Source organism: Hyposmocoma kahamanoa, unplaced genomic scaffold (genome assembly GCF_003589595.1).
Source record: "Hyposmocoma kahamanoa isolate Upper Pololo Valley unplaced genomic scaffold, ASM358959v1 92, whole genome shotgun sequence".
NCBI classification, from domain to species: Eukaryota; Metazoa; Arthropoda; class Insecta; order Lepidoptera; family Cosmopterigidae; genus Hyposmocoma; species Hyposmocoma kahamanoa.
Window position 1 is genome coordinate 16,387,824 of NW_020654748.1, and position 22,933 is coordinate 16,410,756.

General features: G+C 35.4%; 1 protein-coding gene across 1 annotated transcript; it reads left to right on the forward strand.

Moving 5' to 3' along the window:
• Window positions 1-1,408: 1,408 nt before the first annotated feature.
• On the forward strand, window positions 1,409-22,034 carry LOC113236422 (phosphoribosylformylglycinamidine synthase). The gene is made up of 22 exons (XM_026472473.1): window positions 1,409-1,816; window positions 2,114-2,427; window positions 2,749-2,885; window positions 3,018-3,130; window positions 3,407-3,660; window positions 5,183-5,314; window positions 5,774-5,902; window positions 7,269-7,397; window positions 7,807-7,881; window positions 8,037-8,228; window positions 8,911-9,084; window positions 10,194-10,342; window positions 12,371-12,574; window positions 13,270-13,465; window positions 14,905-15,031; window positions 15,419-15,534; window positions 16,225-16,487; window positions 17,448-17,580; window positions 18,430-18,531; window positions 19,718-19,864; window positions 20,966-21,179; window positions 21,602-22,034. Exons 1-22 carry the CDS (start codon window positions 1,539-1,541, stop codon window positions 21,870-21,872), a joined length of 3,849 nt encoding a protein of 1,282 aa, XP_026328258.1. The 5' UTR covers window positions 1,409-1,538; the 3' UTR covers window positions 21,873-22,034.
• Window positions 22,035-22,933: the final 899 nt, after the last annotated feature.

Below are 22,933 nucleotides of genomic sequence, written 5' to 3' on the forward strand. Positions count from 1 at the left end.
CTAATATTACCACTACAACCATTACCATGTAGTACCAATTCATTAGCAGAACTACTTGTTGCACCTTTTGATTGAAAGTGACCTAATTAAAAAACCAAGAAATGTATTTATACTATAAAACAACTTTAAAAATAATTTTTCATGAGGTTGTTACTCTGGAACTGACTCATTTAGCATACTCTCTACATGGGTCTCTATCATAATATGTTTGGTATTCCACTCCTTCCACCGTATTCCCACCTTCATTGACTTACTAAAAAGTCAATGCCCACCTTGGTAAGTCAAACTGCATTTTAAGGTTGAATCTGCATATGCAAATACAACACTCCACCGCTGTTGGCGAAAAAGTCATGCACTATCAATTGACCTATTTTCATTGCCTAAATCATCGTTAAATTTTTTACTTAGTTGGTGAAAATGAAAGAGACTCAGTTCTTGTTAGGTCAAATGACAACAAGAAAGTGTCTTATCGTGATTAGTTTTTGTAAATTTTTGAGATTATAAAACTGAGTATTTATCATTATTTTCTGGGACTATCAAGTATCTTTAGTACTTCAAGAGTAATAAATTAAATAATGTGAAAAAATGTAGATTTTGTGTTGGGTCACATTCATTCTAAAGGTGCGATGTGTGTTGTTCATGCCAAAACTTTGTAAACCACCTAGTCTAACACAATAGGTACTTAGTTATGTAACTTAAGTAACTTTAAAATCATTTTAAAATCTGCTTTTTGTGTTAAATAGAAACTTGATATATGTAAGATTCAAACAATTTATCCAAATACGTATTTGGTGTGGTAATTATAAATGTGCAATTCATTAAAATGTACAATTTTGTCATCAAGAATAAGACAATATTTATTATTATATTATTATTAATTATATAATTTTGTTGGTATCTTTAGTTCTGACCATGATTTTTATATAATAATCTAAATATCTTATTACATTTTCTAATAGCAAAAATACTAAGAAAGAAATCCAATTGTTTCTTTGCAAGGAACATTTAGCTTGCACAATAACTGATGGCAACAATACTACATACCAAACAGACCTCCAGTGGCCTTGATAAACTATTAACCCCACCAAGCCACTAAGTGACTATTACCGTCTCAAGCATATCAGCCAATAATGAGCTTTGGAAGTATAGTATAATAGTAAATGAGAAAACAAAAACATTTGTTGCATGGAAATCCATGTATCAAGTTATTATACAGACATATTTAAAAGAATTTAAATATTTCAGATTGTCTTTCCCAGTTTATTCCAAGTTTGTTTTGTAATGCCTAAATTTGTGTCTGCTTAAATGCTTTCTACGTCTATTGGTGTACATACATAAAATAACGCATAATAAAGACAATGAAAAGATTGCATAAGCTTAGTTGTTTATCTATCTATATTTGTTTCAGATAGTACCACTTGATACGAATGAACTTTGACATTGATGTAAGAGTCTCATTAAACAGTTTGTCCCCCATATCGAATTGTACAGTATAGTGTGCGACTTCAACAACTAATGTTCAGACATTGATAGTGAAAATGTGTATAATTAGATTTTTTTCATCTGAAGCCTTCAGCGCTCATAAGACAAATGAGATACTTCAACAATTAAAACTTGTCGATTCAGGAGTGACCAAGTTATCAACCGAACTTTGTTACCATGTGGAGTTGGCTGAAGGCTGCGATTACTTGAATATCAACCAGATAAAAATATTGCAGTGGCTTTTAAGCTCACCTCTCTATCCTCAATCATTAAAAAATGAGACTGTCTTCAATGATATCAGGCAGAATCAGGTTGTTATTGAAATTGGACCCAGGTAAGTCATGTAGTCAGTATGTTGTCTTCTCTCCTTTTATTCCTTTCTTTCTATTCAGTGATATTGTAAATTAAGTCTCTTCATCTCATTCTCCTTCTCCTAATTATAAGAAACAAGTCACAATCATGCCAAATCCTTTGTCACAGTATTGGCCAAACTCAATTATGAATATAAAAAGAGTTGAGAGGCTGTCTTATTGAAAGGAGTAGCCCTAACTCGTCAGAATTTTTCAATCCATTCTGTAATCAATATTATAAATTAAAAAATAATATTATCATGATATAAAATTTGTTGTAGGTTTAATTTTTCCACAGCAGACTCTAGTAACTCTGTACAAATCTGTGAAAGCGTGGGTCTTCGTGACATCATACGTCTTGAAGTCTCCACTAGATACTTGATCACATTTCAAAAAGCTAAGAATGTTTCCAAAGATCTGTTTGATGCATTGGCGGCTCCCTTGCATGATAGGATGACACAATGCATTTACACTGAAGATAATCTTCCTAGAAAAAGTTTTAATGAAGGCTTGCCTAAAGATTTAGAGCCATGGTTTGTAGTACCGTTACTGAAAGAAGGTAGACCAGCCATGGAAAGTGTGAACCAAAGGCTTGGTAAGACTTTTTAACTCCTTTGAATTAGAACATAAGTAACATATATAACTGCCTCCGTGGCCGAACGGTTCCCATACCGGACTGCCACGCAGAGGTACCCGGGTTCGATTCCCGGGCCGGGAGAAATATTTATATGGCCTACATTTATTTCTCTCGTGAGTTTGGGTGTAACTTGTGGTTGTCTATGTGTGTGTCCATGGCACCCGCGACACAGGGTTTCCCTAGTGCGGGGCTATGTTGCGTGTGTGCGTAATTATTAATTCACTTTATTATTATTAATTCACTATATATAATTTTCCATGTACTGTAAATTACTCGCAGGTCTGGCTTTCGACTCTTGGGATATGGATTTCTATATGGATCTTTTTATAAATAAACTAAAACGCGATCCAACCAGTGTGGAATTATTTGACCTTGCTCAAAGTAACAGCGAACACTCACGCCATTGGTTTTTCAAGGTAATTTTACTGTGACATATTAAATAGGCGTATCGTATTACTTCCATGTTTTCTGTTGTAAGGCACAATTATACTGCAATAATTTTAAGTACCTACCTAATTCCACGCTACTCAGTTTTGAAAATTTTACAGGGTAAGCTGATTTTGGATGGTCAAGAAATTAAAGAATCTCTTATAGATATGGTCGCGTCAACTCAGAACAGCTCCAACAACAACAATGTCATTAAATTTGGAGATAATAGCAGGTACAATCAATTATTCAAGTACTATATACATTCATAACCATTCAATCTAATTGTCGTAAATTGCGGAGAAGAGAGTAAATTACGATACGATTCATTGAATTCGCATGCCTATCTCTCATACCGCGAATATGAGAACGAAATCGTCATTAGTTCTCTCTCTCTCTATTTCGCCGTGCTTTTGACAAGATATTGCTTATTCACTCGCACTTATAAGAAATTATTTTGTAATGTTTACAACAGTCAATGTATTTATACGAATTAAACAATAAATTTCAGTGCCATCAAAGGATTTAAACACACCAAACTTCGTCCAGTCGACGTAACGGCTCCTTCGCAAGTCAAACAAGAAGTGACACAATCTGACATCATCTTCACGGCTGAGACCCACAACATGCCTACCGCTGTAGCACCGTTCAGTGGCGCAACCACAGGCACTGGTGGCAGGATTAGGGATGTCCAGGGAGTTGGACGTGGCGGACATACTGTGGCTGGTACAGCGGGGTATAGTGTGGGAAATCTTTATATCCCAGGTTAGTGTTTACAATTCCCTTTTTGTTATTTTTCTGTGATACCAAGTTACCGGACGAACAAGTCGTGCGCCTGGTGGTGAGCGACACGCCTGTCCATAGCAGTTCCAGTGCCACTCAGAGCTTTAAATAGCTAAGTTCTGAGGGGCACTGCCACTGCGCTTTTCACCCTGAGACAAGTTGACACGTCTCACGTGCCTGTAACTTCACCCTTACCCTTTACTGAAACTCAGTAATACTCACATTACTGATAGGCGGCAGAAATAGGTAAGTTGCAGTACTTCCTTGGACGAACACTTTGACAAGGAGCTCTACTGCTACTAAATTATTCGATGGCTTGGTCATTAGGAAGAGATGGAGCGAACATGAAGAGAAACCCCGTATGTAGAACTAAATGTACATATCTCACAGATATTGTGCATGGCCTTAAAAAAGGCCAACTGAAAAGTACCCGTGTACGAAAAGTTTGATGCGGGAATAGGCGGAGAGTAGACGAAGAGAAAGCGGTATGTCAGGAGCATAGTGCGTGGAGTACCATAGACTCAATTTACATTGTTGCGGCACGAAAAGGAAGCGAATTTTTGTAACGATATTGCACATAGCAAAATTAACTTTATGTCAAATCTGTAACATACAAACTAGATACGGTACGGTAGCTGCAGGAATACCCGAAGAACCAGACTTGATGGTATACATATTCTTTAATTTAAAAAAATGAATGTTTGTTATGCTTATTAATACAAAGATGGTATCGAACCAATGTCTTCCAGCAAACCGCGCCAGACGCTATGCCAACTAAGCCTCGGAACGAAGTAGTGACCTTACGAATTTTTCTATGTCTTTATTGCAGATCTTTGTTTCTAGTTTTTAACGACTTTTTTACCATAGCGCCATTTGTGAGAAATCTATTTCTTCAGAAACCAAAAATAAAGGTCTGCAACAAGCACACAGAAAAATTCGAAAGGTCGGCCAGTTTGTTCCGTGGCTTAGTTGGCAATATCATTCAAAATGATTGTTTCTTTAATTCTCCGTAACCTCTTTATACTATCCAACAGCTTTCGTTCTATGTGGCCGAAATACCTTCGGGGTCCTTCGTCCGCGTTTGTAATTGACTTTTATTTCTTTTATGTTTCTGAAGTAATTGTCTGTCGTAGAAAGTGTTCAATTGCCTTCAGGGTGTACAAAGTAAAAATTTCGTATGTATGTCAATATTTAGTTATTAAAATAATAACAAACTGGAAGAAACCTATCAGGTAACCTGTCGTACTTGTTATTCATATGTATAATAGTCTCCACCCAATTTTTGAAATGTTCCAGCAAATTTTTTTTAACAGAAAATTTTCATTTTCCTTATGAGCACTATCTGTCTTTATGACCTCATACAGGATTATTAATTGACAATTTGATTCATCTCGATTTTTTATACAAAGACAGAAATAAGGAGGATGAGATATTTTTTATCTTTTCCTTATTTTGTTTCTTTTAATTATTTTATTAATAACTTCTGGAGTTTTATTTTGTTTAGGATATGACATGCCGTGGGAAGAAAAAGGCTGGGAATACCCTAGCAACTTTGCATCACCTCTACAAATAATTATAGATGCTAGTAACGGAGCTTCTGATTACGGAAACAAGTTCGGGGAGCCTGTTATTTCAGGTACTGTAACGCTCATCTACGTTCTACTACTTTGCACTGACCTTCGAGCCCCGAGCACTAAGTCCACGGTAACAATGACACCTAATAATTCCATGGCAGGTTATCAGTGTTATGCACTAGGAAAATTTGCGGAAGAGCATTCGAACATAGTATCACTGGGGACGCTGCTCAGAATTCTAATTTAACCTACTGGGAAAAGCGCTAAACGCCTAATATACATTAAAATAGTAAATATAAATTACATGCAAAATGAAGCTATTTTTTCGTCGAATCTAAAGCGCTTCTATTTATTTTTTCAGACAAACTGACGGTTCAGGCCGTTTCCACAGGTTCCATGGTCACAGGTGGCTGACCATGACCATTTAGCCGTGACCATAGGACCTGTAAAGGGCCCGGATATTGGTTTGTTTGAAAAAAAAACGAATTTAGATAGATATTTATTACTATCTAATATTTCAGGCTTTGTCCAATCGTACGGTTTGAAAAATGGCGACAATGTGCGCGAGGAGTTCGTGAAACCGATAATGTTCAGCGGCGGCATTGGATACATGCCTCATGACATGATCAAAAAAAACAAACCTGAAAAGGGTAAGTAATTCCTAGTATAATGACACTTATCTATGATATTGCAAATATAAAAGTATCTAATGCTACCAGTCAGTTTCGTTGTTTTTATTTCTTATATATTTTATTTTAGGTATGTTCTTCCTCCTTACAATAACAACTATGGAAAGCGTGTCTGGAGATATATGTTACCATTACTGCTTAATAAATTCCCAAGTGACGTTTTTAATAAACTTATAGGTAAACCAAAAAATTGTAAAACGATCCTTAAGTCAATTCATTTATCAAATTGTTAAAGTTATTAGTTCTTAAGTGTAAGTTGCGTAAATTATTAGATACGTATAAGTATTGGTCAGTAATTATTTTGTTAGACGCCTGATAGCATGTGATGGCAGCGATACATAAATCTGTTAATGGTTTTTATTAGCTGTCTTGTGTTCCTTTTTGTAAACTTTTTAATTGTGAATAAAATAAATTAAAATTTATTCCATGACCTTGGATTCAGGTTCTTCGTTCGAAATGTGTAATAAACTTAGAATGTATATATACTATTAGCAGTAGAACATCGCTAGGTGGTTAAGCCATTAAGTTTTTGACTAGCGATAAAGAAAAGTCGCTTTCTGTAAAACTTTTTAAAAATTGAATTAATGAAAAATTAAAAAAATATTTTATTTTGTGTAGTAATTACGAGGAATAAAATAAATTGGTTTCGATAGTAAATCTTAGATGCGGCGTGTGATATCACTATGCTAACTTCACACAGAACTCTACTGAAGATACCTTGATTACGCTATAGTGCAGATGAAAAGTAGTCTGTGTCACCAGTGCACCATTGTGATATAAGGAGGAAGTGATTGAGACGTAGGTTGGTAGATGACTGGTTGTACAGTGTATAGTAGTTGAGAAACTTAAGGCTGCGATGCAATAAGAGCAAAGCAACCGTACATGTAATGTGATATTTCTATACAAAAACTATTATTTAGGAAATTAAGCTATTTTTCCGGATTTAAATCGCGTATATTTGTTTTTTCGAACGTTAGTTAGTGTTTGAAAAAACAAATATACGCGATTTAAATCCGGAAAAATAGTTTCATTTCCTATGTGCAACAATCGCGAAAACCTAAGAACTCGATAAAAACTATTATTATTATTACTGTCCATTTGAATTGACCCTTATTTATATCGATTTGGATACGTGCGACTTTATGCTACCTTACACTGTTTTATCATTTCTTAGCTTGCACCAAGATCGAACCTGGGACCTCTGCATGGCAGTCCGGCCGTTCGGCCACTGAGGCAGTGTGACCAGCACACTAGTCGCGAAGGGGTTTCCGTATAATAAGGAATGAAAACTTATCAATATCTACACTATATTATTATTGGGATATAGGTATGCTGCTTGTGAAGATTGGGGGCCCGGTGTATCGCATCGGTGTGGGCGGAGGCGCAGCCTCTTCCGTCGCTGTGCAGGGTGGAGACTCCAGGGATGCTGCACTAGACTTCGGAGCCGTGCAGAGAGGTAATTAGTCTGCAAAGAAGTCCATATCCAATAGTGGAACAGCATCGGTTAAGAGCGTAGAAGACTTGGGGTTGAAGTCAAGCCACATTGGAACCTAAAAGTGCGTAAAGTGCTGAGTTGACGACACTATTTTCAAGGGAGATTTCAACCTCTAATTTTTAGAGACCTCAATGCAAATTAATAATAATAATAATATGCCAGATAATTACTTGGTCTCAACTGTGGAATTCCCTGTATAATAAGTACCACAGCTACGAAATTAGTGCTACCGAAATACTATACCGAGACCTACTCATCTAATTCCCCCAATTCAAGAGTTAGTGAACTTCTTTACATAATTATATTGAAAATCTATTTATAAGTCAATGTGATTTCTTGAAATGTGTCTATAACTTGATACTTTTTCCAGGTGATGCCGAAATGGGCAACCGTCTCAATCGTGTCGTTAGAGGATGTTTGGAAGCTAAAATCAACCCTGTTGAATGTGAGTTTCCACAAAACCTCTTTGTATTTTATCAAAGCTTAAAGAAAGTTGCACTTTGGGTGATATTCGAAGTTCTTTTTCGTCGAAAAGTAGGGTTACACAAATGTTGAAGTAAATGTAGTTATAACAACGATAACGTTGTTGTATTTTTGTAGCTATTCACGACCAAGGCGCTGGCGGCAACGGCAACGTGCTAAAGGAGCTAGTGGAACCTGAGGGAGCAGTAGTGTTCACCAAGGAGTTCCAACTAGGAGACCCTACAATCACTACCCTGGAGCTTTGGGGAGCTGAGTACCAAGAAAACGACGCCTTGCTTTGTAATAAGGCAAATAAGAAGATTCTGGAAGGTATTTTTATTTATTTATTTTTTGTCACGTCGCCGAGGCAACAGACCAAGTCCAGTCGGATCGAATTTATTTTTCTTTGTGTTTGTTCGTTCTTGGTATCAATATTAATTCTTGAAGGCAATTAATATTTTTAATTGAATAGTAAGTACACGAAGGTGATTCGCGACAAAGAAACTTAGCGCGATTTACTTGACCTTCTTTTGTTTTTTTGTACGTTTGGTGCAGATCGTCTAGTAACATTTGTGCTTCTGCATTATAAATGTTTCCCATCACAAAACAATTATTGTGACAGATCTTGAATGCCAGTTGAATTTAAAAGATAATGTAAAATACATTTTATGTTGTTGAATATCATGTTTTTTACTACTACTATATTCATAATTATATTATTATTATTGATACAAAGATCAATAAACATTCCTTAGATTTGACTGAACTGGAACCAGCGTTTGTTGCCTCACCGTGGCTAAATATTTGAATTGAGTTTAAACAGCCTTTTTGTCGTTACTACCTGTAAGGTACTTATGACGTAGCCACGCCACAAATTGTATGCATAATATTATCTAATCCTGTCTTTTATAAATCAAATTAAATTATATATGACACACCCACGTGGTTTGACTCATATTCGAAGACATGAGCTATTAGTAAAAAATCAAACCCTATTGTGTTTTTCCAACAGACCTTTGCTCTCGCGAAAGATGCCCAGTGTCATTCGTAGGCGAAGTGACGGGTGACGGCTACATGAGCCTGGTCGAGGACTCGCTTAACCCCAAGTATCTTAACAGGAATGAAAGGGTCAAGCCTGAAACCAAATCTAAACTGCCTTACGACTTACATCTCGAAGCTGTGTTAGGTAAGCGGTATTTTTATATCAATAAAATTAATTTGGGACGACAACTGGTACATACATATTTCGTTGCAATGTAGAATTGTCATTTGTAGTAATAAAATTATTACTAATTTATTTTATTAAATTCAACATAATTTAAGACATATATATAATCAGCTTGACAGTATGTTGGTGGCGTCTTATGTACACACTGACAGAGTATGTACCGTTATGTATAGCCTACTTCAATATTCTCACAGTTATCGTATTACAATCTAAATCACAAAAATATTTGATAGATTACAGAATTTTTTTTTTAAATACAATACAACTTTGACGACCTCCGTCCTCCGACCTCCGGCTTGCACACCGGTCTTTTATGGTGTCGCCATCTCTGAGGTTCCGGGTTCGATCCCCGGCCGGGTCAATGTAGGAAACTAACTACCTCTGTGGCCGAACGGTTACCATCCTGGTCTGCCACGCAGAGGACCTGGATTCGATTCCCAGGCCGGGAAAAATATTTGTATAGCCTACATTTATATCTCTTGTGAGTTTGGGTGTAAATTATTTGTGATTATAAATATGTGTGTCCATGGCACTCACGACACAGGGTTTCCCAAGTATGGGGCTATGAGTGTTTGCGTTATTTATTAACTTTTCTATATTGTCTCGGGTCTGGGTGTTTGTGGCACCGTGGCCTCGTTGTTTCCGGTTTCCATAACACAAGTGTTTTAGTTACTTACTTTGGAATCAGATCAACGTATGTGATGTTGTCTAATATTTATTTATTTATTAGGTGAAAGAATCATCATTCTAAGTTTAGTAGTCATTCGTAGAAAGAAAGCACTAAAGCTTGTGAACGAGTTCGTCCTGGAAAATACTGCCACCTTACTTATTTCTGTCGCAAAGCAGTAATGTCAGCATTACAGCGTTCCAGTTTTGAAGGGTAAGGGTGCTGGTGAAATTACAGGCCCATGGGACTTGTCAACTTATGTGTCAGGGTGACAACCGCAGTGGCAGTGCCCCTCGGATCTTTGCGATGTAAAGCTCTGAGTGGCACTTCAACTGTTATGGATAGGCGTGTAGCTTACCAAGTCTTTCCAAGTCGGTTGAAGATAGATTTGTTTAAACAGGAAATATGCCCCGAAAGACGTTTGACTTGAAACAAGATAAGAGGACCAAATTACCTTTAACCTTACCCAAGGACGTTACCGTGAAGAGTGCACTCGATCGCGTTTTGAGGCTTGTTAATGTCGCCAGCAAGAGATACTTGACTAACAAGGTAGGTACCAATACACTCATAGATATATTTGGAGAAACGCTATAACAATGGTTAAATTATATGATAACAATGTTCATGTGAATCACTGGCCATATACAACAGAATGTTTAATTTGAAAAAAGAATAACTTCTACTATCTTTTGATTTAAATTAAAAGGTATTTATATGTGGCCAATGGTTCATATATGAACATTGTTTATAGTAACGTTCATATGAATAATTGAACCTTTTGAAGCGTTCCTCTAAATATCGAGCCATTACCGCCGATTTAAGTGTAAGCGCAAAAAACAAAATTACAGGTTTTTATAAATATTTTCACTTATAAACAATCCAATCCAAAACAGGTCCAATCTGAATCATTAGCACTCAGCACCATAAGCACCATCAGCCGCATCTGCAGCATCAGCATTGTATATAAGCATCATCGTCTGCATAGTATTATAAGCATCTTTGTCATTATCATCATTTTAATTTTTAACTGCCTCTGTGGCCGAACGGTTACCATGCCGGACTGCCACGCAGAGGTCCTAGGTTCGATTCCCGGGCCGGGAGAAATATTTGTATGGCCTACATTTATTTCTCTCGTGAGTTTGGGTGTAATTTGTGTTTGTCTATGTGTCTACGGGGCTATGTTGAGTACAAACTCAATTATTATTATTATAGCTATATTATTATTATTATTGTTATTATTATTATAGCGTTATTATTATTATTTTAATAGCAATAGAGCTCTTTGTGAAAGAGTTCGTCCAGGGAAGTACTGCCACCATACTTATTTTTTCCACCAAGCAGGTTTACTGTAATGAAAAGACATTTTTTTACATGGCACCACTACAATTACTGTAAAATCCAACTTTAACTTCCTAGATGAGTAGTTTTGTACTACGATGCAGTAAAACCATTTCCGGAAATCCGGTTTTCGAAAAAGTAATTAATTAAAATTTGGTGGTTTTAACAACTCATCATGTCACTCCTTGTAGTAGGTATTCCACATACATATTTATACAAGTATGTATATACATACAACACCGTGGAACACCTTTTTCCAACCATTCCTTATTAATCACATATCGCGGTCACGACGATAGATACAGACTGCTTCAATTTATAATGATGGGAAAGGTTGAAGGCAAGAGACGCGCTTGAAGACGTAAACAGTCATGGTTAAGTAACATAAGGGAGTGGACCAGAGTCACGAGCAGGGACAAATTTGCCATACTGATGGCCAACCAGTAGTAGAGAAACACTTTAAGAATAGACATGTAAATGTGATACTAAATTTAATTTTAATTTATAATAATGAATTAAATTTGTATTATATTGGTATTCAATTATTTTTTGTGAAATTGCACCACTAGTTTGTTATAATTATTAATACAAAGAGAAGAGAAGAAGAGAAAGAAAGAACACTTAGAAAACATTCCTTCGAATCGACCGGATTCAAACGTCTTCTAGCAAACCGTGGCAGACGCTATGCCAACTAAGCCACGGAACGAACCAGCGGATGTCACGTACTTTCTATGTACGTCTATGTGCTTGTTTGTCGGATCTTTGTATTTGGTTTTCAACGACTTTTTAGCCATAGTGCCATCTATGAGAAATCTATGAAAGTATCTCGTCACCCAGTTAGGTAGCTTTACAGCTACCAGTCTGGCTAGAGATGTCGCTATTAATTGTAATTAAATTTGTATCGGCCGGATCGAATAATATTTTTCTACGTGTTCGATCTTTGTATTAACAATTATAATAATGAATTTCGTAACCACAACAGCTAATTTTTTTTAAAAACAATGGATGATCAAGCTTTTTCGGCGCTAACAATATTTATGCTACCTCTATCTAAAGATTTTTGAGGCTTTGAGGCGTTTAAGGTAACACTTGCGATTAAAAATATGCAACACGGCGCAAAACATTTTTTGTCACTTGGTTTATAATAAACGACGAAATTTCATAATTTCTGTCCTGTTATGTTTAATTGATCGAATTTTATAACTTATATGGATTAACAAGGTAATATTTTCTACATAGGTCGACCGTTGCGTCACAGGTCTAGTAGCGCAACAGCAATGCATAGGCCCTCTACACACGCCATTGGCCGACTGTGCCATAATAGCGCTATCATATAACGAGCTGGTCGGTTCTGCTACTTCTATTGGCACACAGAATGTTAAGGGCTTGCTTGACCCCGCAGCTGGTGCGAGATTGTCGCTTGGAGAGGCTCTTACTAATTTGGTAAGTTGTTTAACATTAGAAGAATTGTAGAGTATATATTTTATTCACGACAGCCATGGGAACCTCAAGTAACGAAATTATTATTAAAATATTTATTGTTGTCTCTCTTCAAACACGCTGGTCAAATGCAACGAAAATCCACATGGATTTTCCTTGCATACCTGATAGGACAGTGGAACATATGAGGGATCATATATAATGTTTCTTGATTCTATTGTCAGAAGGCTCTGATAACTTACGAGCACACACCGAGCGCGACGCGAATTCTATATATTGACATCTCTTGTCAAGCGCACGCAAACAATAATTTATTTTTTGTGGAATCAAGTTGTACATAGGACCTGATAGTAACATAATTGTAACTTTTTTATAAAATTACATCTCTTTGCCAAGTTTTATTGAAATCAGGTACCGGAAAGTGCGCAAAACCGGATTCATCCGCTAGTTTGCTACCCTTAGAGGTGGAATATTTCCTTCAAATTTAAATGGTACCAATGCACCCTCTTTCCAGCAAAAACAAGAATCGTCAAAATCGGTTCAAAAATGGGAGTTATCGCGTAACATACATAAAAAAATACAGTCGTTAAAAAGTCAGTTACAAATAAGTATAGTTTAGTATAGAAGTCTAGTATAAAAACAGCGCTGCGCCCTGTTATGTGTATGGATCTCGTAAGACGTTCCTTGTTTCTATCTAGGTATTCGCCGGCATAACGGAGTTAGAAGACGTAAAATGCAGCGGCAACTGGATGTGGGCAGGCAAAGTTGGTGCTGAGGGAGCCGCCCTAGTGGTAGCATGCAAAGCACTGTGTGAAGCTATGGGGAAAATCGGCGTTGCCATCGACGGAGGGAAAGATTCGTTGTCTATGTGCGCTCACGTCTCTGGGGAGAAAGGTAAACTTGTCTAGTTTTAACCCGAATATCCCGGCAAGAGGGGCACAGACGTATCGCTGATGCTATCACGCCTACATAGATGGCACGCTCTCGATAGCTTTCATCCAACTGACATATTTTGTATATTATTTTATTTATTTATTTATATTCAGACCCATTACATACATATACATACCTTAGACTAACATACATAACAAGGTAATAAATCACTAAATACTAATTTTTTAAACTTACACGTATTGTCTGCGACGTGTGACATGTATATCGCATATCGCTGTATAGTCCGAAATAGAATTAGCAATTAGCATTATTGCATGAACCTATGTGTGGTATAACTATCAATTAAATTATCATTGGTTAAATTAGTATTGATCATTACATTCCCTGATACATAATTCGAACCACTTTGATTTTTTTTTAATAAACTGTAATATAAAAATATTGTTATCATGGAAGAAAAACTTTTTCACCGGTTTTGTTAATTTAAATGTTCAACAAGGACCTATATAAATGACATTCATAATATAGAACAATCAAACTTTTTTGGCTCAGGGCATTCAATACTGAAATGTTAGACGGCTCGAATGATGTGTCCAGGAGAATGTAATATCATAAATGGACTCCAGTCTTATAATGGTACTGTCATGATTAGAGGCATCTTAATAATTATAACTTTTTTATAAGAAAAAACCTACCAAACGCAAACGTTTGTGGAATTACATCTTTTTGCCAAATTATTGAAATCTGTTGACGGAAAATAAGTGAAATCCAATAAACGGGATTCATCATTACAGGCGAAATATTTTCTACAAATTTAAGTGGCGTCACCACTGAGGCAATCTCTTTCCGACAAAAAAGAATCATCGAAATCAGTTCACAAATTTCAGAGTAATCGTAATAATAAATAATATCGTGTAATAATAAAACAAATTAAAAAATATAATAAAAAAAAATTAAAAAACATACTTAAGAGTCTATACAACCTCAAATAGCTTTGGCTGATTTCGCATAACAGTGTAAGTGTTGAATCAATCATTTTGGAAATAATATATAGTAAAGTTAATATATACACTGATTACTACATGGTGTGAAAACACGATTCCTAAAACTTTTCACGATAGAAAAAACATACAAACTTGCATCGAAATTTTACATGAAAACCGCTGTATTACAATAGGTACTTTACATATACCAATGTTTTTTTAATATATAAACTGAACTAAATAGAACACGTATAGTATACGATATACATTTTTCAAACAGCTTTAATTTCGTTTGTAAGAAAATTAATTCTGAAATAAAGCCAGTGTCCCTGTCGCTCGACCCAAACATGTCTTTACAATTTTTGTTACCTGGGTTTGCAGGAGTCCAAATTTAGCAACTAGCTGTAACACAGTTGAGATTCTAAGTAGTAAATAAAACTTGTTATTTAATTACAGTAAAATCTCCCGGGACTCTAGTGGTATCGACGTACGCCCCGTGTCCCGATATCACGGTCAAAATCGAACCTGCTCTTACTACGGAGGGAGCAGCTCTCGTTTATGTGCCTGTTACCAACAAATGCAGGTTAGTAAGCTAGATAAACAAACGTTTTTATTCATTGTATGCATTGAAAGTAATGTAAATTTCGCCGTAGTCGCCCTTCAATTGGACAAATTAGTATTGTTGTTTTGAATTCAATACTAATTTGAAATATTAACTATTTTATCTTTAAAAGAACAATGCTTAGAGTTTCTTCTCAAACGAATTTGCCTTCTGAATAAGCAGCAGGATTGAACATTATATTAATTCAAGTCGAATTTATTATTCTACAAGATTCAATTTTTTTAAACTTAATTATGCGTGTTATTGTGCTAGAAATAGGACATCATTACAAATTCAAGTATAAAAAAAAACACTAACAGCTGCTTTATCATGAGTGGAAAACTATTGTACTGGTTTTTTTGTCATCAGGCTTGGCGGCTCTTCTCTGGCTCAGTGTTTCAAGCAATTAGGCGATAACCCACCCGACCTCGACGACCCTGTTGTCTTAAAATCACTGTTCAAAATCACACAGAAGCTTCTCAAAGGTAATCTGCTTAACACTATGAATGTAGTAAAAGTAATTACTTCTGTCCCTGCTTTTCAAGAGTAGTAGCCTAACAAAAAAAGTTAATTTATAAAGTATTCATAAAGTGTAACATTGTATTGTGAACAAGACACACCACATATTCCATTGGTTAAAATAATCCTTAGCCTTATATCACTTTTAAATATCAACTCTCGTTTGCACTGAAATCACAAATTAGATAGGTAACTGAAATAGAACCGCGCCAACAACTGACCTGTGTGTACGTCTCCGTATATTAAAAAGATAATATTATTCTGTATTTATTGTAATAAAGATAAGCAGCAAAACATCTAGTAACTAAATACACGGAATCACATTTCATCGGTAATTTAATATTAATATGTAATTTTTAAGTATTTCTCCATTGCAGCAAAGCTCAAGTTAAACTACTCGATTTGAAGTGAAACAATTGACGACACCCGTCAATTGTTTCAAATTCGGGCTAGCCAATCGGAACGCAGTTGTCACCGTAATGATTTGGCAGAATAATTTTCAAACAAATTAAATGACATTTCGTCTCTTTTCTGGTTATAACTCGATGGGATACGTACACGATCCTGATGAAATGTTTATTTTATTAAACAGATCACTATTGTAGATAGCCATTGATTTCTTTATATTATTTCATTATTCCTTTCATAAATTACAGAAAAAAAACTTCTGTCTGGACACGACGTTAGCGAGGGTGGCTTCATAACGACAGTCATAGAAATGGGCATTGGAGGCATCCGAGGATTCGTTCTTGATATGAAAGTAGAAGCGTCAGCGATCGAAGTGTTATTCAATGAAGAACTTGGCATTGTTGTTGAAGTCGCTCAGAGAGATTTGGCATTTGTACTGAATGAATATAATAAGGGCGGTGTGAACGCCAAGCAAGTTGGTACTGTTGGGAAATATGGAATGCAGTCTGAGGTAGGTTTGTTTATGTTTGCTAATTTCTTATATGCAAATGTGTTTTACGAACTGTGAGGTGATTATTATTATGCACTGATTCGACAGTAAGTAGATTTTAATCTCCTTATACAATCAAAAACATTCACACTTAACCCTTTCACGGACAGTCAATAATCTTACGTTCATGGTGAACTTACTTAAATAGTACTGCATACACAAATGTCAGTAGTTATATTCATTCAATATAAAATGTTTATAGCATGTAAATAATTGAATTTTATCAGTACCTTGTTGATACTGCTCTATGGAAAAGTAATAGGCGGCAACTACACAAAAAGCATTTGGACATGGCAATGTAAAGCCCGTAGTTCGTTTTTTGGGCTCCAAACATCGCAACGGGATACCTCGTACATCATATTTAATATTATTAGCAGTAGAGCTCTTTGTGAAAGAGTTCGTCAGCTCAGGTCTTTGTGTTTTAAAGCTCTAAGTGGCACTGCAACTGTTGTGAACACGCATGTCGCTTATCATCAGGTGCACGACTTGTTCGTCCCTTCAATTAGTATCATAAAAAGAATAATAGTAATAACAATTTTACGGTAAGCACTGTTACTGTTACGACACAAATAAATAATTACAAAACAAAATCACAAACAAAACAAAAATAACATTAAAGTATAGATTATTTACATGAACATTAATGTATCACTTGAATAATAAATAAATAAATAAATAAAATCGTATTTATTTGACATACAAAATAAATAAAATACAAACAATTGCAAAATATCAAATAATTCGTTCAAAAATACCAAAAAAAAAAAATAGCAAAGCGTAATAATAATAATATAATAGAATAATATAGGCTTTAAGGGCTGTGATGACAATGTATAGGATTGTAAAAGATGTGCTGTAGCCCTGTTAACAACAGAATATTTTTCAATTTATCATTTTACTAAAATTGTGCATTATTTCCAGGTTGTGATAAAAGTAAATGGCGAGAAAGTATTAAATACGAGCCTGATTGACGTGTTCAGGATGTGGGAGGAGACGAGCTATCAGCTAGAACGTCTACAGGCCAACTCCGATTGCATTAAGCAGGAATGGAACGGTTCGTATGTTCATTGAAACTTTAAAGATTCAATCAACAATCACTTTTAAATTTTTTATTCTTATAAATACAAAGATCGCACATAAAGAAAAAATCATTCGATCCGGCTGGACTCGAACCAGCACCTGCACCATAACGTGTCTGATTAATAATTGTAACATTAGAGCAGCATTAAGATTAATAATAATAATTAAGTATAGAGATTAGTAGCCTTAGAGCTTCTTTGAATGAGTTCGTCATGGAAAGTACTGCCACCTTACCTATTTCTGCCGCCAAGGAGTAATGTTAGCATTACTGCGTTCCGGTTTCGAAGGGTAAAGGTGCTTGTGAAATTACAGGCATATGGGACTTGTCAACTTATGTCTCAGGTTGACGGGCGGAGTGGTGGGATCTGAAGGGCACTAGCCCTTCAGATCTTTGCGATTTAAAGCCCTAAGTGGCAGTGCAACCGTTGTAGACAGGCGTGTAGCTGACCAGACGCGCGACTTATATACATCCCCTCACTTGTTATTATAAAAAATATTAATATATTAACAAATATATTATTAGTAAAGCTCACAATTCTGCTTGGCGGCAGAAATAGGTAAGGTAGCAGTACTTCCCTGGACGAACTCTTTCACAAGGAGTTTCACTGCTACTATATGTATAACAAAATATATAAATTTTTTAATGTAATTTAAATTCTAATATCTCAGTTAATAATTATAATATTTCCTAATTATAGGGACACACAATATTGATAAAAAATATCAGACAATCATCCAACAATACTTATAACATGCCTTAGTTACCTGTTACAAAAAAAATATGTTGTCTGTAGTGCTTATATTGAAATTGTATGCAAATTAGGTCTGGAGAAGAGAAAGGGAGCAACATACAAAGTCACCTTCGACCCTACAGCCGCAGTGGTGAAAACCAAGTCAATCAAAGTTGCAGTTCTCCGTGAAGAAGGTATGTGACGCCAGTAATAATAATAATAATAATGTGTCAAACAACCCCATTAATGAACTGGTCTCAAACTAAGGATTCTCTTGTACTATGAGTACCAGAGCTAAGAAATTGGGCGCTACCAAAAACAGCCAGAAATAAACATTTTAAAAGTCGGTTTCGCAAACTTTCCGGGGTATTTCCCCCTCTTTATCTAACGTCCATAATACTAATGGCTGAGTCACCAACGTCGTCAGTAATATGTTTAGATTAGACCTCGTGTTATATGGAATGTTATTATTATTATTTTCAGTGAGCCAATATTAGAGGTCCTACGTTTTTGTGTCCTCAGGAGTCATTGTATACCTTTCGAAGGACCGACTTTAACTGTCAATTAGAGCCTCGTTCTTCCTGATTATGAAAGTGTCCACGACACTGATCAAATTTAATTTAATATATTCACAATAACATTTTATAGACATCTACCGTCGTTGCCAAACAATATATGTACAGTTTTTTTTACGTTGCTGGCTAAAATTGTATAATAATAATTTTACTATCCGACAGTATTTTGGACGGTTTTGTGACAATCTGTGCGGCATGAGGCACCTTGGTTAATTAGCAATATGGTTTTTTGGATACTTCGGGACTTTTCTTAATTACTTGCGTCGATCACTTTGAGTAAATTCAATAATAATAAAATTTAATATATTTTTATATTAAGACTCGTGCAGCATGAGAGCCTACATTATTACGTTACTTGAATTACTGCATTATATGTACGTATTCACAAGTATTTTGAAATTTAACGACCACTGGCATTAGTTCTTTTTGTTCAGGTCTGGTAAAAATGTGATATAGCAAATTTTAAGAAAATCTGTTCATGCCTTTTGGTGTAATTTAAGTAATAAACTTTCCAAGAATCTTTTGAACGTATTATAATAATTAGTATGCTTTTACGTTGATGGCGAGTCAAGGCGATTTTGTGTGAAAAAAAATTATGAATTTTCAAAAAATTATTACGCGTAGCCAGTTTCCTGCCACGATGTGACTTATTATTTTCCCAATATTTCGGAATGGTTACACATTTGGCTTGTATTAAGTTTATTGGTATATTTTTTTATACAAGTAACGTTCTCTTTGAGTGCTTCTTCTCAGAAGCCGATGATTTGGGGTTTTTGATGATTAAATCATTTTTACATTGTTACAGGAACTAATGGAGACCGCGAGATGATTGCCTCCTTACTGATGGCAAATTTCGACGTATTCGACGTCACCATGAGCGACTTGCAGAACAAAAAGATTACTTTGGACGCTTTCCAGGGATTGGTGTTCCCTGGTGGATTCAGTTATGCGGGTAAGTTTAAATGTATTGTTGTAGTTTATCGAAAACCTAAACTAAACTTCGTTTAATTTTTATGCGTTTATATTTTATAGTTTATATGTATAGTAAATTTTCAGCCTTTTTTCGACTGCTGTAATTGGTGTAAATTTTAACCTAGTTTGACAGATCTAGAAAAGGACGACGATATATTTTAGATTTGACAAAATATCTTGTACGTGACAAATTAGGTTAGCAAATTGCTAATGGCAAATCTATGAATTAAAAGCTTTCATACCATAAGCTAATGCTTGCCATAAAAGCACCGCAGACCACAAAAGTAATTGTAATGTAATCATTAAGGCGACCCATCACATTCAATGTGACTTTGTCTTATCGAAATTAATTCACTAATCATCATGATATTCAATAAAAATAAATATTTCAACTAATATTGCGACATCTATGTAATTCTATTGGTAGCTGTTAAGGTACCTAACTGGGTGAAGAAACTTTCATAAGTTCACATAGGTGGCGCTACTTCAAAAAGTTCGTTTTAAAGCCAATACAAAGATCTGCAACAAGCACATAGAAAAACTCGTAAGATCTGCTGGCTCGATCCGTAACTCCGGTGATAAAAGCGATAGCCATATTGCTACCTACTTTGGCAGACTTTAGTTCGGGTCTAGTCGGATCGAAGGAATTGTTCTATGTTTCTTCAATCTTTTAACAATAATATTATACATTGACTTACAAATAAATTGACGACGGGTCTAATACAAAAACCACGAAAAAAAGTCCCAAGTCAGGTTGACTCGAAATTTCGAAATTCGAAAAAATTCGAAAAATTCGAAATTTAAATTGTAATGTCATCGCAGTATCGCGCTGTCAGTAGAACAAATGAAGACTAAAGCGGAGTGTCGCGCTCTGTATACGATTTTAGCGCCTTACAAGTGCGGACACTTTTTAGCGCGGACCCGACGTCCATATAATTGTACGTCAATGCAATAATATTAATAAAACTTTAGAACAAGCAGCTAACAATAAAAATGTTCACAATTTGATGACATTTTATTCTGAACTCTTGTTTTTTTTCCAAATCGTGCCTAACTACATATATTTCTTGTTGCCCAACAGATACTTTAGGTTCAGCCAAAGGATGGGCGGCAGGCATTCTCTTTTCCGAAGCTCTTAATTCCCAATTTGCTCACTTCAAAAACAGAAGCGATACTTTCTCGCTGGGCGTCTGCAATGGATGCCAGTTGATGGCTCTTCTTGGCTGGATCGACCCTGAGCCTACCAAACAGAAAGGCAGGAAACAGATATTTTTGGACCATAATAGTTCTGAAAGGTATAAATAACTTACATTTTTTTAAAGTTAAGAAAGGATGTTGTGATAGTGAGGCAGACATTGGGTATTCCCACGAGTTCCAACAAATCTGTATTTGCTTGTTACGTAGATAACGCCATTAATTAGAAATTTATATATATTATTAAGTATGTGTTTGTTATATTTTTCTACACTGAACGAATTTAAGGAGTTTGCCTCATGAAAACAAACAACTTTGACGTAAAAAAATAAAAACGAAATGCGAGGAAGTGGAAACTAATTCAATTGGGAATTGTAGGCATATAACGGAGATAACTGGAATAGGAAAGGGGAAGCCTTTCCCCAGCAGTGGCAAAAAAGTAATATCCCATTGACTTTGACTTTGAGTTACTTTTAAATAATTGTATCAATCAATTCATACACGTTATACCATAATGTTTCAGGTTTGAGTGCCGCTGGAGTGCAGTAAAGATAAGTGAGAATAAAAACAACGATGTATGGTTCCGCGGTATGAACGACAGTATCCTCGGCATTTGGGTAGCTCACGGCGAAGGTCGCTTCACAGTTTCAGAGTCGTACTTACTTGACACTTTGAATAGAAACGGCCAAGTTGCGATGCAGTATGTGAATGATGATGGAGTGCCTACAGAAGAGTATCCAATGAACCCTAATGGGAGCCCCGGTATGATATGCTTTAGATATTTTTATTACTAAGGCATAACAACATAGTCAACTTAAACACATATTACAAAGAGCAATATTTATCTTAAATGACTTAGGCCAGAATAGTGACATAAATTATTGAAGCCTTATAAACAAACACAAATTAACAAAAGTCATCAAAGACTGACAAATTGCTATGATAAAAGTTTGCTTCTCTTTATACTACAATCAGATTTAGGATTCTTTTTAAAAGCGACCTTATTTTCATCACACGCAAATGCTATTGTGAGTCACAGCCACCGAAGAAAAAAAAACAATGGAAATGCCTTAAATTATGCCCTAATTACAATCAGAACCACTGTCGCCAAAACTTACACATTCATAATTTTGAAGCACTATGAAATCTTGACAATAATTAGTCGTTTCACATAAGTAAAATAGTCATAGTTTCAAATTTAAAAAGAAATAACATATTCTGGACTGTTAATATAATTTAAACTTTACCCTGTTGGCCTATCGGTGAAAGTTTAATACCATATTATTGCAAGTTACGACGTTCTGATTATTTTTATATTGAAATTTCATCTATGGAAATCGAGATGGTTAATAATGTCTCCAAAAAAGAAGTGACCATATTGCAGCGGAATAAGGTTCACACAATTGTGTAATAATATAAGTACGCAGAATTGTACCTTTAGTATGAAGTTTTTGTTTAACAATAGTTTTAAACTAAATGGCAAATTTTGAATATCAATCTTATAGAAGCGTATACATTGCCCCTTAAATGAATTTGAGACTTTATGAAGACGACTGTCAAGAACAGTTGCTATATTTTTATATAGCAACTGTTCTGTAACATTTCGTAACATTATGTTTCTTTTTCTATTCTAGTAACATTCTCGTATTAATGTTACGTCTGTCACAATTTTTCTTAAAAAAATTAATATTTTCCTTAATATAAATAACATTTTCATAATTGTACTGTGACGTTAGTGAAAGAATGTTAATGTCTTTAAACTTATCTCTCAAAGACACTCCGTAGGGCCCAGATTGTTAATTACCCTAACCGCATGTTTCTGCAGGACAAAGATTCTATTAATACCGGCGACGTT